General features: G+C 47.4%; 1 protein-coding gene across 1 annotated transcript in view; it reads left to right on the top strand.

Annotated features, from left to right (window-relative positions):
• The window catches only part of LOC141171626 (prostate stem cell antigen-like), a 63,646-nt gene that overhangs the window by 42,445 nt on the left and 4,019 nt on the right, over positions 1-17,182 (top strand). The window contains exons 2-4 of the mRNA XM_073655297.1: positions 3,403-3,507; positions 4,025-4,197; positions 16,019-16,138. Of these exons, the coding sequence (XP_073511398.1) occupies positions 4,140-4,197; positions 16,019-16,138 (178 nt within the window). The 5' untranslated portion in view covers positions 3,403-3,507; positions 4,025-4,139. The remainder of the gene's footprint in view (positions 1-3,402; positions 3,508-4,024; positions 4,198-16,018; positions 16,139-17,182) is intronic.

Raw genomic sequence — 17,182 nt, 5'->3', positions numbered from 1 at the left:
CTTTAATCAGATTATGGGAGCCAAAACTTTTTCTAAACTAGACCTCTGGGGGCTTATAATCTCATTCGCATCAAGGAGGGGGATGAATGGAAGACCGCTTTTAATACCCCTGAGGGACACTATGAGAACCTCATAATGCCATTTGGGTTGACAAATGCTCCCACCGTTTTTCAACACTTTGTAAATTACATTTTTAGTCACTTGACAGGCAGGTTTGTTGTGATATAACTTGATGACATTTTAATTTACTCACCTGACCTGGAATCACATCAGTTTCATGTCAGGCAGGTCCTTCAGATACTCAAGGACATTAAATTATTTATCAAACCAGAGAAATGCACATTCTCAGTTCAAGAGATCCCTTTCCTGGGTTATTCTGTTAAGGGAGGGCAATAACCCTTCACGGTTGACCAAGTGAGTGTCAAATTATTAAATTATTATGTTGATTGCAATCCACAGGAAACCAAACGGAAACATTGTTCTGTATTGGGAGGATTCAAAGAATCTCTGATCCCGTTTATTTTGCTTAGCATTTTATATTGTTTTGAGTATATCAAATAGCCAATCAACTCTACAGCCATACTACAATACTATTGGCTAACTGATGTTAGTATAATTATTACGGAAAACACATATATGGTCATATTATCATTGTTAGTTTGAAGCACTATGGAAATTTTACAAGGTCAAACCTGGCCTAAACAAGTTAGATAACAGTGTCTGACAAAATGTTCTCTTGAGAAAAAGTTAGTGTGAGAGAAGTTCTATGGGAAGAGAAAGAAAGAATGTATGTTATGCAAGAAGTGATAATAACACGATTTTAAAGCGAGTAGACAAAATGGAGTTGCTCTAGCATGAGTATCAATATGTCCTTTACAATTCTTTTATCGTCCACCGGCTTTCGCATGAATCTGGCGAAAGTCCAAGTGGTACTGAATTGGGATCGTCCTAAGGACCTAAAAGCCTTACAAAAGTTCTTGGATTTCGCCAACTACTACCAAAAGTTCATCAAGAGTTTTTCAGTGGTGGTCAAACCTTTGAAGGATATGACTAGAAAAGGGACAGACTTTTCCAAATGGTCTATGAGGCTTTTGATATCTTGAAAAAATGTTTTGCGTCTGCGCCAATCTTTATACAGCCTGACTTTACTCAGCCATTTATTGTTGAAGTTGATGTCTCTGAAGGAGTTCTTAATAATTTGAAGATGGGGTCCAAATATAATAAGACTGTGGCTGATTGGAGACGTGTGGTGGGCCCAGAACTGTGTGTTGGTGACTTTGTATGGTTGTCCTCAAGGAACATTAAGTTGAAGGTTCCCTCTTGGAAACTGGATCCCAGATTCATCAGTCCTTACAAGATTGTGGCTGTCATCAGTCTTGTAGAATTCCACCTTACTTTGCCACCTACTTTTAGGATTCATAAGGTGTTTCACAGGTCGTTGCTCAAAAAATATGTTGTATACTCTGAACCATCACCACTGCCTCCATCTCCGGTCATAGTTTATGGGAATTGGAATTTGGAGTTTCAGATAGCTAAGATCATGGATTCATGCTTGGTTCATCAGTCTCTTCAGTATTTGGTACATCGGAAGGGTTACTGTCCTAAAGAGAGGATGTGGGTACCATCATCTGATGTCTATGCGGTTAGGAAGGTCCGGTCCTTTCATACTGCACATCCTGATAAACCCAGGCCTGAGGTTCCGGAGGTCCCTCTTAGAAGAGGAAGTACTGTCGTGGTTTTACTGCGACAGAGAGGAGTCAGAAGACCGCAGCATCTGAGATCACATACTCCTGCATTGAGTAGAAGCACTTCTCCCTCTTATTAAATTGTGCTAGTTTCTTTCAGCAGTGCAGGAGTTAAACTGCTCTGCTTTGAGTCTCTGTAGCTTCCTTTTGGAAGTTCTCAGCTGTGCAGTATCAGCCACTTCCATCTCCTATATAGTCTCTGCTCTGGCAATCTGGATTGGCAGTGTTAAGTCTTGTACTGCCTGGTGAGGAGTGGAGGATTCGGTGTTCAATAAAGACATTTAAGGAGAGTTGTTCTGTGACTGTTGCATGGTGTTTTGGTTGTGTGCAAAGTCCCAACTTTTTCTATGTTTGTTTACCTTTCTAATTACTTCGGTGTTCCCCTCTATTGTCTGTGAGTGCATATTTTGTGTTTTTGGTAGTTTCATTTGTCCCTATACGTCCTCCCTTGTTTGTTTGTCTGGTTGGTGTACTTACATACCCTATTCCTCCTCTCTTCCCTGGGTGGGGGAGTGTACAAATAAGGGCTGATTCAGGAGAACAGTAAGGACCATAGCCCCAGCATCTTCACCATCTGAAGTAACCTGGGGGGCAGTAGTAGCTAGGGCGCCTCTAGTGTTAGGGACAGGGTAGGAGCCCCTCGTTACTGGGTTGTCTCACCACAGCATCGTGACAGTGTGTGAATGAGGCTTTAGTAGTAGTTTTATTAGTAATATTTATAATAGTTGTAATAGTAGATGTTATAGTGGCAATACAAGTAGCATTAGTAGAAGTAATTGTATTAGTAGTGGTAGTATTAGTATTAATAGTTGTATTAGTTCTAATAGCAGTAGAATTATTAGTATTAGAAAAAGTAGTATTAGTAATATTAGTGGTAGCATTAGTAGTAGCTTTATTAATATTAGTATTTTCAATAGTTTTATTAGTAGTGGTAGTATTATTAGTAGTATTACTAGTTGTTGAATTAGCAGTATTTGTTGTAGTCACATGGGTAGAAATAGTTGTAGTATTAATTGTATTAGTAGCTGTATTAGTACTTTTATTAGTAGTTGTAGTAATAATAGTAGTTCCATGGGTGGTAGTAGTAGTAGTCGCTGCATTAATACTTTCATTATTATTATTAGTACAAGCTGTATTAGAACTTTTATTAGTAGTAGTAGTTGTAGTAGTAGTAGTTACATGTTCAGTATTATTATTAGGTGTATTAGTGAAATTAATGGAGGTTCAGTAAGAAGGTAAAACTGATGACAACTTGTAGTCACCCCGGTAATTGCCCCCACACCCTCCATTAAAGGAGAATCTATGACTGCCTCTTATAATGTTACTCAGCCATACGTGATACAGAACACTGTACATATAATAGACGTTACCGTAAATGGCAAGAAAATGAGATGCCAGCAAGGATTTCAGTGACCACGTGAAATTTTGAGGTCTCGAGCTGAGGTCAGAGAACGCCAATCTGGTTATTCACCTCTATACACGGCACTTTAGATACTTTCTTCCTATATTACACATCTCAGCTGCTGCTTCTGTCCCCGAGAAGAAGCTTCTTATTCACTATGATTAAGTGACTCAAACATCTCTCATTCTTTAATTCTCTGTTTTTTACATGAAATGATGTTCTTCAATAGCTAAAGTGTTTTATGATGTTCTGCAGCAGCTGAGACATAGGACAAGGTGCCGGAAGATGCTAAAGATTCCCTGTGAAGACCAAACCAGCGACCAGAACGAAGACGACAACCCTACCAGAGAGGTTGGCCAGGTGACAGTTGGGAGAGTATATGTTATATGTATATATATTTATTTATTTTTTAACGCAAGGTTATTATTCCCAAGGATTGAGGGATCTCAGAGCATAATAATTTATATTTCATGCTACATTTTAACTGCAATGACAGTCGAATTTGCATTTCATGAGATTGACTCATCACAAGTGGTAAGAACTTATATAGATATATTTGGATTCATATACACAATAAATACATTTGTTTATGCATCGAATAAATGTATTGAGATATAAATATTGTATCCAATGTGTTTTCTATACTTATATGCATGTTATACACTTGAGACTTGGATCTTTGCAGAGGTGATTTTTGCACTTGAGCCGCCCTATGATTAATGTGATAATTGTGGGAACAGTTCATCATTACGGAGTAATATCGACCAGTCATATAAATGGTTGGGATGACTGACATGTTTACGGTGTAGGAGAAAACCGGCTTAAAATTGTGGATTAAATACTAAATTAGAAACTGTTTAACAACCTCTTATTGTAGAATAAATCCCTACTCCACCTTGTTTATGGGCGACGTCCCTCCGGAGACTTATAAAAGGACCAGCTCGTCCGAGGATCTGCTTCATTCATTGGGTTTATGAAGAGAAGTCACCAGGATGAACATCGTCACTGCGGCTCTGGTATCGGTGTCGGCTCTATGGAGCGTCCTGGGAGGTAAGTGTGAATGAAGACTGGAAGCTCCGCAGTTGGGTCAAGCTTGGGCGTATTTAGTCATTTTAGGTGATAAAATATGAAGAATTAATGGACATCGCGTTACAGGTGATATCTCTATGTACAATGCACCATTCATAGATCAGACAATGATTTAATAAATAAATAATAAAAAAATATATACAATGCCTACAAGTAGTATTCAACCCCCTGCAGATTTAGCTGGTTTGATAAGATGCAAATAAGTTAGAGCCTTCAAACTGCAAACGAGAGTAGGTTTTATGAACAGAAGCATAAATCTTACAAACCAAAAAGTTATGTTGCTCAGTTGAATTTTATTAAATTTTAAACATAAAAGTGTGGGTCAATTATTATACAACCCCTATGTTTAATATTTTGTGGAATAACCCTTGTTTGCAATTACAGCTAATAATCGTCTTTTATAAGACCTGATCAGGCCGGCACAGGTCTGTGGAGTTATCTTGGCCCACTCCTCCATGCAGATCTTCTCCAAGTTATCTAGGTTCTTTGGGTGTCTCATGTGGACTTTATTCTTGAGCTCCTTCCACAAGTTTTCAATTGGGTTAAGGTCAGGAGACTGACTAGGCCACTCCAACACCTTGACTTTTTCCCTCTTGAACCAGGCCTTGGTTTTCTTGGCTGTGTGCTTTGGGTCGTTGTCTTGTTGGAAGATGAAATTACGACCCATCTTAAGATCCTTGATGGAGGAGCGGAGGTTCTTGGCCAAAATCTCCAGGTAGGCCGTGCTATCCATCTTCCCATGGATGCGGACCAGATGGCCAGGCCCCTTGGCTGAGAAACAGCCCCACAGCATGATGCTGCCACCACCATGCTTGACTGTAGGGATGGTATTCTTGGGGTCGTATGCAGTGCCATCCAGTCTCCAAACGTCACGTGTGTGGTTGGCACCAAAGATCTTGATCTTGGTCTCATCAGACCATAGAACCTTGAACCAGTCTGTCTCAGAGTCCTCCAAGTGATCATGAGCAAACTGTAGACGAGCCTTGACATGACGCTTTGAAAGTAAAGGTACCATACAGGCTCGTCTGGAACGGAGACCATTGCGGTGGAGTACGTTACTTATGGTATTGACTGAAACCAATGTCCCCACTGCCATGAGATCTTCCCGGAGCTCCTTCCTTGTTGTCCTTGGGTTAGCCTTGACTTTTCGGACAAGCCTGGCCTCGGCACCGGAGGACACTTTCAAAGGCTGTCCAGGCCGTGGAAGGTTAACAGTAGTTCCATAAGCCTTCCACTTACGGATGATGCTCCCAACAGTGGAGACAGGTAGGCCCAACTCCTTGGAAAGGGTTTTGTACCCCTTGCCAGCCTTGTGACCCTCCACGATCTTGTCTCTGATGGCCTTGGAATGCTCCTTTGTCTTTCCCATGTTGACCATGTCTGAGTGCTGTTCACAAGTTTGGGGAGGGTCTTAAATAGTCAGAAAAGGCTGGCAAAAGAGATCTCTAATCCACACATGTGAAGCTCATTATTCTTGGTGCCTGAACTACTTCTTAATAATTTAGGGGGACCAAACAGAATTCTTGTGGTTTGAGGGGTTGAATAATAAATGACACTCTGAATTAACTTTTAACGTTTTAAAAAAAAAAAAAAATTTGCTGCAGTGCATTTCCCACTTCCAGGCTGATCTACAGTACAAATGTCACAATGCCAAGTTAATTCCGCATGTGTCAACCAGCTAAATCTGCAGGGGGTTGAATACTACTTGTAGGCACTGTATATATATTAAGCCAAACAAATGAAGCCGTTCACTGAGCGCACTAAGCGTATTATATGGTAACCTTGAAGATATGAATTCTGAACTGCATAACTGCAAGATAGACTATAGTAATAAAAAGTAGAGATATTCAGGACACTATATATTTATATCTTATTACAGTCACAGCAGCCAGCGCCTGTTGATTTATTTCATTTTATTAGGTGTTAGTAAATTATTATTTTTTTATAGCATACATTGGCTTCATAGTTGGGCATGCACTAGAGGATTAATATATCCTTTTGAATATTTTATCCATCCACATCCTTGCTCTTTTTTTATGCTTGGGAGTCCAGTGGGAAGGCCTAGCGATTGAAAGCTATTTACAGTCTGACTGTCAAACACTAAAAAGATCTGTATATGAAAATACAGATATAGCTGTCAATCACTAGGACCGCCCTCTGGAATCTTAGTAATAAAAAGAAGGGCAGAAATTTAAAGCAACACTCCACTTTTTTTTTGCAGTGTTAGAGTGGTGCCCCCAGTCTTATACTTACCAGCCACCATCTTCATCTGTTATCGCCACCACTCCGGTCTGTCTCCAGCAGTTTGTGACCTACCCGATCGCTCCAGTGTTTGCAGGAGCCAGAGGTCTCTTTTCAATGCAACCCTCGTTCTGGCTCTCATAGACTTGCATTAAGAGCTTGTGACCGTTCCCTCTGACTTTCGGTCAGTCAGACGTTGCGGTCACAAGATGGCGGCGGGTACAATCTGTTTTTTTTTTTACAGCGGCAGCTATTAATATTATACACGACCATTTACAGTTTCCTGTGTATTTGTAAAAATCGGATGTTATACTGTGCCTCCGTACAGCACCAGATATCTTAGACTTGAAAGGACGAGTCTCATCTAATTTACGGAAGAAGCTAGTGATTTTTTTTTTTTCACATATTCGGTACGTGAAAAAAATCACTTATCTGCACTGCCCTATTAAAGAACATTGATCCGAGTGTTGCCCGTGTGCGGTCTGTTTTTTTTACGGACAGCGCTCGGACGGGAAATACGCCAGTGTGAACCGATGCTTAGGCTACATTCCTACGATGAGTTTTTATTGCTGTGTATTTTTTTTTTAAAAAAATGCAAGGCACCTTTTTTTTGCTCAATGGATGCAGAAATGGCGAGGAAAAGCTGCAACACCAAAACTCAGCGTGTGAACGTAGCCTTAGGGGTTATAATGTAAAGAAAAAAAGCAGATATGAGTAATGGTGGAAGTGCTGGAGCGGTAATGAGTCAAGGGGTCTTTGCTCTTACCATCTCTGTGCTTTCTTCATTGACATCCCCCTGGAGGAATGTTGGAGCAGTCAAGCATCCAAGGGGAATGTCAATCAAGGAGCAGGTGACGTATGCAACATAACGGGGTTGTAGTCATTTTCCTCTGGGCCGTCCTATTTGTGAATCTGTCAATCATGCAACATGATGGTCAGTGATCACGTATGGAATTGTTGTGGTCACAGGCAATAATTCCCTCGGAGTCTGGGAGGTAACAGGGCCAAATAATCAAGCGTGAGCAGAGGCTCTCAGTTCAGGTCATGTGAACCAATGTTGAAAAATAACGCGACGATTAACTCCTCCTTGAGCAGACTGAAATAAATGCTGCATTTTGACCCCTAAAGATGCAACTAAATTGCCTTTCAGAATGCCCAAATATCAGTAGATACCAAACATAGGAATATTGAAAACAAAATCTTAGAAAAAAAGTTGTTCATTTTTTCCCCCCTAAAACTATGCCCAGGATAGTCTAAGAATAGAGACAATGTATATGACGCGCCCCTGGGCCTACTTGGTGTAGCGTTGCGCACGCGGGGACTACCCGGAGCCGGGTCTGTTGGGGGTAGTAGTCTCGTGGCGGTGACCCGGTCCGTGCCCAGGGAGTCAAACTGTGTGGCTGAGTATTAGCAGTAGATGTTGGACGACTACGCCACCCGTTGAATGCAGCTATGGAGCTGCCGCTGCAGGGCAGACCGCTGAGGCCGGTGGTACGATTGTGCAGCGTAGATGGTATAACCCCCAACGGGAGGGGTATGGCCTCAGGGCAGCCGGCGTGGATGATGGGGGTAGCAGAAACCACTCAGAGACGATGCGGTGTAGTTCAGGGTCTTTACTGGTGACAAAGATAGACCCTCCCGGAGTACTGGCTAGCGATCGGGGCCTGGTCAGTCTTGGAGCAGATGGGATTTCCCCTGGCCAGGCGGAGTTGTAGGCCTCCCCAACTAATTGTACTCTTCTGGCTACCTTGCTAGAGGCGGGTAAAAGTAGCCCACGTCCCTGAGTGTACTGTGTGGTGCTCACCCGTATGGCCGGTGACTCGGAGCCTTCTAGTGGCTTCCGCTCCACGATGGCGGTGCTGGTCCCACGCGTGTGACCGTGCCTTCGGGTTTCTTGGCCAGAGGACCTGAAATCCCCTGCCGGTCGGTTTCTGCTGCTGGGTAAGGATTAGTCCCCACAGCCTCGGACTCCGGGTCCGGTGGTAACTCTTCAATCAGGGCGAGCTCTACAGCTGCCAGCCCCTGATTCCTTTTAGCACGACTTCCCCAGAGCTCCTGATCTCTCTTTCCTATAGCTGCTTCTCCTCTTCTCTCTGTACTCTTTCTCTCTAACCCTGCCTCAGCCCCAGTTTTATATAGGGGAAGTTCTTCCCCTCCCAGGACTGGGCAGGAGGTGTGGCATGCATAGGATTCCTGACCAAGAGACCTCCCACCTGCTCTCAGACGTAATATCTCTATTACTGTGGCAACCAGACCCCTGGGGTGTCACATTCCCCCCTAGTAAAATTTAGTACTAAGGGACTAAACATTCTTTTGTAACATAACAAATTACAAACAGAAACAACGCAATAAAGAAAAACATTAGGATGGTCACGGCGTGTCCGCAACCGGGTGCAGTTTTTCAAGAAAACAAAGGTGTCCATTTCACCAAAAACAGGGAGACGTAACCAGGTAGGGGTCTGTCCTGCCCCGAGTCCTTAACAGTCTTTAGTCCGTCCTGGGTTACGGTCCAACTATATGCACAAAGGATTCCCGGTAAATCCACCAAAGACTCCTACAAATAACTAGAAACACATAATTATACACAAGCAACAATAAAACAGGTAAACATTAATAGAATAGCTTGAACATTTAGATCCTCCACCGTATGGGCAACTGGCCTCTAGTGACCCTAGTGGACCTACGGAGCTGGCTGACTGGTCCTGAGCTACAGGGTATAGGAGCTGTCAAGGGTAAACTGGGCAGCCGTCTACGGACTCTTTGGCTCACTAGGGGTATGGCAGGCTCACTATAAGCAGAGGGTTGATTCTCCTGGTCTGCTTGTGTGGGGTCTTTTGCCTCCTGGACCGGCTGTTCTTCCAGCTCTACCTGTGTCTCCGTAGGCACTGGGGATGCTGGTTGGAGGAACGTGAGGACGGGTACCACAACAGCACCATTGACTTGAGTCCAAGACCGAGGGAAGTCTCCGAGCACAGTACTAACCATATCTTCCCTTTCCTCTACGGGTCGAGGGTCTTCTTGTTCCTCTTCAGGGTTCCGTAGCTGTTCAGGACACTTCTTCAGGTGATCCCGGGATACAATGGCTGTGGTTTCCCCTCCGTCTTTACTGATTGTACAGATCTTTGGGTTGTCGTGGCTTGAGGGCAGTACGGTGTACGGGTCCTTCTCCCACTGGTCGTCCAACTTGTGGAGCCGTCTTTTCCTCTTCAAGACCTGCTCTCCGGGCACCAGGGGAACAGCGGGAGCATACTGGTTGTAAGTTTTCTCTTGTCTTTCCCTAGCTTGACAGAGACTTCGCTCCACGCTCTCCTGTACTTTCTGGTACTGCTGCTGCCTCTCTGTGTCCCAGTCTGCTTCTGGTGAAGTGTCCTCGGGTGTCAGGACTCCCATCTCCAGATCAACAGGAAGCTTACCAGGTCTTGCCCTCATTAGGTAAGCCGGGGTACAGTTGGTGGAACCTACAGGGATGTGGTTGTATAGGTCCACCAGGTCGGACAGCTTTCAGGCCACAGACTACGTTCTTCCAGGGGCAATGTTTTCAGAAGATCTATCACCACCTGGTTCATTTTCTCACAAAGTCCATTAGTTTGCGGGTGATAGGGTGTTGTTCTAATCTTCCGGCAGCCATACAGGGTGCAGAATTCCTGGAAGACTTCCGCTTCAAAGGCAGGCCCCTGGTCCGTCAGCACCTGCTCCGGGTATCCGTGCGGACGGCAGAAGTGCTGCTGGAAGGCTCTAGCTGCTGTTTGAGCCGTTAAGTCCTTGACGGGGACGACAACCAAGAACCGGGAGTAGTGATCCACGATGGTTAACGCGTAGACGTAGCCACTTCTGCTTGGGGTCAGTTTTACATGATCCAAGGCTACCAGTTCCAACGGCTGTCTGGTGATGATGGACTGCAGGGGAGTCTTCTGGCTGGCATGGTCCCTCCTTCTTAGGTTGCATGGGCCACAGTCTCTGCACCACCTCTCGATGGTTCCTCTCATGCCTACCCAATGGAACCGCCCGCGCAGCAGGAACTCCAGCTTCTTCCATCCGAAGTGCCCAGCTCCGTCGTGGTATGCCTCCATAACCATAGCTGCGTCTCTTCTTGGCACCACTACTTGCCAGATTAGTTCATGCGTCCGGGAGTTAACCATTCTGCGGCACAACTTCCCCTTGTAAAGGAACAGTCGACTCTTCTCAGCCCACAGTTGCTTGGCTTCCTCCGGAGCGTCTGGGTCAAGGCGTGCATCTGGCCGAGTCAGCATCTCCTTTACCAGTCGGACGGCAGGGTCACTGTCTTGCGTCTCCGCCCAGTTGTAATGAGGTAATGGGTTGAACGTAGCGGATTGCTTACTCCTTACACGGTGGGAATACTGGATAGTCCCATGACGGTGGAACGCGGGGAGTTCAACTTCCTCCAGTTCCTCTGAATCTTCCCCTACGTCCGGTAGGTTCGGCATCCTGGACAGGGCGTCCGCGTTGGTATTGGAGCGTCCTGCCCGGTATTTGATTGTAAACTCATAGTTGGACAAGCGGGCCATCCATCTCTGCTCTAGGGCAACGAGTCTTGCAGTGTCCAGGTGTGTCAACGGGTTGTTATCCGTGTACACGGTGAACCGGGAAGCAGCGAGGTAGTGCTTAAAGCGTTCGGTGACTGCCCACACCACTGCCAGGAACTCTAGCTTAAATGAGCTGTAATTCTCAGGGTTTCTTTCGGTGCGTCGCAGTTTTCGGCTGGCGTAAGCAATTACCCGTTCCTTCCCCTGCTGGATCTGGGACAGTACGGCTCCTAGCCCGATGTTACTGGCGTCGGTGTAGAGGATAAAGGGCTGGCTATAATCAGGGTACGCCAGGATTTCATCCCCCGTGAGGGCCATCTTCAGCTGGCGGAAGGACTCTTCTTCCAGCTTCTCCCATCTGAAGGGTGGCTTCTGGTTCTTGGCCTTCCTGGACTGGCCTATCAGGAGGTCCTGCATAGGAGCTGCCTTTTTGGTGAAACCGGGAATGAACCTTCGGTAGTAGCCTACCAACCCGAGGAACTGCCTCACTTCCTTTACGCTGGAGGGGCTTGGCCATTCCTTAATTGCGGTGATCTTATCAGGGTCGGGAGCCACTCCGTCAGCACTCACCACGTGTCCCAGGTACTGCACCTTTGGCTTCAGGAGGTGACACTTGGAGGGTTTCACCTTTAGGCCGTAACTTGCCAGAGCTTCGAACACTTCCGCCAGGTGTTTCAGGTGGTCCTCGTAGGTCTTGGAATAGACGATGACATCGTCCAGGTATAACAGGACCGTCTCAAAGTTTCGGTGTCCCAGACAGCATTCCATCAATCGCTGGAAGGTTCCTGGTGCGTTGCAGAGTCCGAACGGCATGCAGGTAAACTCGCTAAGTCCCATCGGGGTGGTGAATGCGGTCTTCTCCCGGTCCGCCTCTGCTACAGGAACCTGCCAGTACCCGCTAGTGAGATCCAAGGTGGAGAAGAAGTTAGCAGATTTTAAAGCAGCCAAAGACTCCTCTATTCTTGGTAAGGGGTACGCATCTTTGTGTGTGATACGGTTAATTTTCCGGTAATCTACACACATTCTCATGGTGTTGTCTTTCTTTTTGACCAAGACTAGTGGAGCTGCCCAGGGGCTACAGCTATCCCTGATTACCCCAGCCTCCTTCATGTCTCTAAGCATCCCCTTGGCGTGTTGGTAGTGTGCAGGGGGTACGGGTCGATACCTCTCTTTTATGGGAGGATGGTCTCCCGTGGGGATGTGGTGTTCTACCCCCTTGACTCGCCCGAAGTCTAACGGGTGTTTACTAAACACTCTCTCGTACTCTCGAACCACCCGGTAGACTCCCTGTTTCTGGAGGGAGGGAGTGGAGTCAGTACCCAAATGTAGTTGCTGACACCAATCCTCCATTATTTTCATAGAGCCGTTACCTTCCTCCGGGTGAGATGGAGGCAAGGGTTCCACAGACTGTATAGAATTTTGGTTGATAGTATATAATTTGGCTAGCGTAGCATACCGGGGCAGGTATACTTCCCTTTTCCCGATATTTATTATACGAACGGGCACCCTCCCATGGCGTACATCAACTACCCCCCGTGCTGTCAAAATGGTGGGCCTACTGTCTGAGTAGACTGGTTCTACCATGGCCTGGTAATCTCTACCTCTCAGACCAATAGCTGCCCGGCACCAAATCATCATTTCACTTTTCGGGGGCATGGCAATAGGGAAAGGGTCACACATTCTTACGCTACCAATCTCACCACCGGAGAGTTCCACCTGTTGCCGTCGCATCAGTGCCCGGATCTCTTTCTGGAGCACTCGCTGCTGGCCGGAGCTGGCGTTCTTGGCAACCTGCTGTAAAATGAAAATCACCTCTGCAAGACAATTTTCAATCACATTAGTTCCTAGAGTTATCTTTGGGTGACTCTCGCGCTTGTCAATGTCTACAATGATCAGTCCCTGTGCTGCCAGTTCGACTCTACCGATTTTAATGGTCATTTCTTTAAATCCGATCTGTGGCACGGGCTGACCATTACTGGCGATGATACTCAAGTCGTCATCTGGATAGCGGGTTATATCCGAGTCATTCCAGTACTGCTTGAAGAGCACGTACGGGATGGTGGTGACCTGTGACCCGGTGTCCAGTAGGGCACTCATAGGGATGCCATCCAGTACCACAGGCAAGACTGGACGTCCTCCCACATATTTGTCGCGCCAGTTCGATGGGCCTGGTGATCTTTTTCCTGGGGGTTGGCCCTCTACCCCAGGTTGTGCCAGTTTAAAGGACAGTACCTTGCCATATGTCCGGGTTGATTGCAGCGGCGGCAGATGGGTTGTCCGTCCTCGTTGTATCGGTCGCTGGGTCTTCCTCTGGCCGGTGAGGTCCTCCTTGGTCGACGCCACGGGATGTCCTCCGGTCCGGATGCCAGCTGGATCTTCCCTGGAGTGGAAACCTGTAAAGACTGCACAGTTCGGGTTAGCGCAGCAACGCTTTTAGCTAGCTCTTGGACCTGATGGTGCAGGTCCGGAGCCGGGTCATTGTTCAAAGCCTGCGCATCAGCCCCCACAGGCCCTGCCGACAAGGGCGCCGCCTCCTGGTGGTAAGTGGTAGTAGGGCGCCTGTGGGTCACAACGCCACCCGGTGCCGGTTCTCGGAGCACCCGGATGGCTCTGTCCTTGAACTGTGCAAAGTCCAGATGAGGATCCTGTAAGGCTATGGCCCGCAACTGGGTTCGGTGGACATTGCAATATAGTCCCTCTATAAATTGCTCGGTCAACAGCCTGTCCTCGTTTCCCACGCTGGCAGGGTCGGTCTGCTTAATGGCTCTCAGGGCCTCTTGTAGGTTTAGTGCATAGTCCCTTATACTCTCATGTGCTCGCTGCTTGCACCCATAGAATCTAAGCTTAATCTCGGCTGAGGTGCGGGTATCAAAGGTGTCCCTCAGCCGGGTTAGTATCCCTGCGACAGTCCTCCTCCCAGGTGGCCAGGACTTTACCTCCCTTTGGGCTGCCCCGGTTAGTTGGGCCACCAGGATGCTCACTTTTTGCTCTTCTGTGAGGGGGTACACCTGGAAGAGGCTATCCAGCTTTTCTTTAAAGTCATTCAGGGTATGTGACTCCCCTGAGTACTGGGGTAGCCAGGCTGCTCCCGGGATATAGGGCATGGTGAAAGGCATGACTGCAGCAGCGGTGGCGCTGGCGGGGGTTGAGGCAGTGAAGCTCTCCTCCGTATCCGACATCTTTCTCCCCCCCTAGTGGACCGTGGCCTACCTTGCGATGATCCTCTTCCGTAGGCCGCGGCTCCGCAGTGGATCGTCAGGGTTGAGGACCTTCCGTCGCGCTCCTGTGACGTCGGCGTCTGCTGGGCTCCTTCCAGGACCTTACGCAACGTCCTGACGTGAGGCGGGGCTTCAGTTCTCGCGCGCTTTCAGAGTCCACGCCCCTCTTCTTCCCACGCGGCGTCTTCAAGATGGCGTCCAACGGCGGGAAAACTCCACGGATGGCGGGAAGAAGGCAGAAGATGGCGCCGGATGGCGGGAAAACTTCGCGGATGGCGGGAAGAAGGTAGAAGATGGCGCCGGATGGCGGGAATCTTCACCACTGGTAAGTTTGAACAGTCTTTTTCAGGCACGCAGTACCCGGTGGTTGCGGGCACGAAATCCTGCCGACTACGCCAAAAGATGACGCGCCCCTGGGCCTACTTGGTGTAGCGTTGCGCACGCGGGGACTACCCGGAGCCGGGTCTGTTGGGGGTAGTAGTCTCGTGGCGGTGACCCGGTCCGTGCCCAGGGAGTCAAACTGTGTGGCTGAGTATTAGCAGTAGATGTTGGACGACTACGCCACCCGTTGAATGCAGCTATGGAGCTGCCGCTGCAGGGCAGACCACTGAGGCCGGTGGTACGATTGTGCAGCGTAGATGGTATAACCCCCAACGGGAGGGGTATGGCCTCAGGGCAGCCGGCGTGGATGATGGGGGTAGCAGAAACCACTCAGAGACGATGCGGTGTAGTTCAGGGTCTTTACTGGTGACAAAGATAGACCCTCCCGGAGTACTGGCTAGCGATCGGGGCCTGGTCAGTCTTGGAGCAGATGGGATTTCCCCTGGCCAGGCGGAGTTGTAGGCCTCCCCAACTAATTGTACTCTTCTGGCTACCTTGCTAGAGGCGGGTAAAAGTAGCCCACGTCCCTGAGTGTACCGTGTGGTGCTCACCCGTATGGCCGGTGACTCGGGGCCTTCTAGTGGCTTCCGCTCCACGATGGCGGTGCTGGTCCCACGCGTGTGACCGTGCCTTCGGGTTTCTTGGCCAGAGGACCTGAAATCCCCTGCCGGTCGGTTTCTGCTGCTGGGTAAGGATTAGTCCCCACAGCCTCGGACTCCGGGTCCGGTGGTAACTCTTCAATCAGGGCGAGCTCTACAGCTGCCAGCCCCTGATTCCTTTTAGCACGACTTCCCCAGAGCTCCTGATCTCTCTTTCCTATAGCTGCTTCTCCTCTTCTCTCTGTACTCTTTCTCTCTAACCCTGCCTCAGCCCCAGTTTTATATAGGGGAAGTTCTTCCCCTCCCAGGACTGGGCAGGAGGTGTGGCATGCATAGGATTCCTGACCAAGAGACCTCCCACCTGCTCTCAGACATAATATCTCTATTACTGTGGCAACCAGACCCCTGGGGTGTCACATATACTCCTCTACGGTACTCCACAGATCCTATCATGGTGGTCCCTTGGGTCACCCATCAGCCTCCAAGCTTCCTTTTTCCACGGGAAATTGGCATATGGCCACTTCAGTCAGGACCGGCTTATTACAACGTATGACCACTGCAGTCAATCACTGCCCGCAGTGCTCACATGCCCATCCCCTCTGGAATAGGCCTGCAGGGACCCGGGCAACACAAGTAGAGGACCAGCAGGGGATCGATAGGATGTTATTTTTTATTCTTACACCATGCTGTGCCCAGTTTTAGGGGTTAGAAAAAAGGGTTGTTTTATGAACCCCTAGTTTTGCTTTAAAACTAGACCTTAAAAATCCTCCTCTAATTTTTCTATCTTGTCTTATTCTAGTGCATTCTTTGCAGTGCTACTCCTGCTCCGAGATGAAAAACAACACTGAGTGCAACCAGCTGCCGACAATCACCTGCAACGCCTCCAGCTTTTGCTTCACACAAGTCGAGAAAATAATTGGTAAGTGCAAATTCTTCCCATAGTCTGCCTCGTTATCTTATTAATTAGAAGGTCAACTGTTTTATGAATCTTCCTCCCCGTAATGGACACTTTGTTAATCAGGATAGGTCATCAATATGAGCGGATACCTAGAGCTGCACCGGTCAGAACTGACGGAACAGCACAGCTCTGTGTGGTGGCCGTTTTCAGGTACTGCAGCTTCAGCTCCTATTGAAGTGAATGTGATCAGAGCTGCACAACCCTAGAATGGCCACTACACGGTGTATAGCGCTGTGCTGTTCTGGCTCCTCAAACTGTGTATTTCTGTTGGCAATGTGACGTAACTGATCGTTGAGAATTCCGAATGTCGGACCCCCACTGACCTGATATTGATGATCCATCCGAAGGCTACGTCATTGATTTCATAGTCTTGGACAAATTTCTTACACATGAACATAAGCTTAATGGGATCAACCGTCTTTTATTGAGGTCCCCTACCCCAACAGCAGAGGACAGAAGGATCAAAGATGCTGGTGTTCAATATGCCCAACTTTTTGTTACTGGGAGTCTGGTGCCCAATTATCTGTCAGTGATTAATTAACCTGTCTCCTTTAAAAATATTCATAAGATTCAGAAGGAATAGAGGTCAGCCATAGGGCCATCAATTATGTCAACTATGAGGGCAGTTTTATGTCTTGTTAGTTATGTGTCTCTGTGTGAAGAGTGCCATGTTGGAGTAAGGAGACTTATAGGCCATGCAATTCTCCTCTGGGAATCCCAGTGGAGCAATCCATGGCCTATAAGTCTCCTAACGCTGGCACATTTCCTAATGAGAAGCATTAATCCTTATATCACCTGTCAGAGGACTCTCACCCAGCCAAACTAGTTTTGGCATAATGTGGAGCAAGCACCCCAAAAGACAAATCTGCAAATGGAGTTTCTGGTTTGGCTTCTTTTCCTAAGTCATGGTGCAAGGCTCGTTAAAGGATCGGTATTGATCAGCAAGCAAGCAAAAAATCTAGAAAAGAACACTTGTATCACAATAAATCCAGCTAATAATTCTAA

The sequence above is a fragment of the Phyllobates terribilis genome, unplaced genomic scaffold (genome assembly GCF_046119375.1).
Source record: "Phyllobates terribilis strain yellow unplaced genomic scaffold, ASM4611937v1 Scaffold_12__6_contigs__length_324123572, whole genome shotgun sequence".
NCBI lineage: Eukaryota > Metazoa > Chordata > Amphibia > Anura > Dendrobatidae > Phyllobates > Phyllobates terribilis.
The sequence above is the reverse complement of the archived record's forward strand: the minus strand, read 5'-3'. Positions and strand labels throughout refer to the sequence as shown.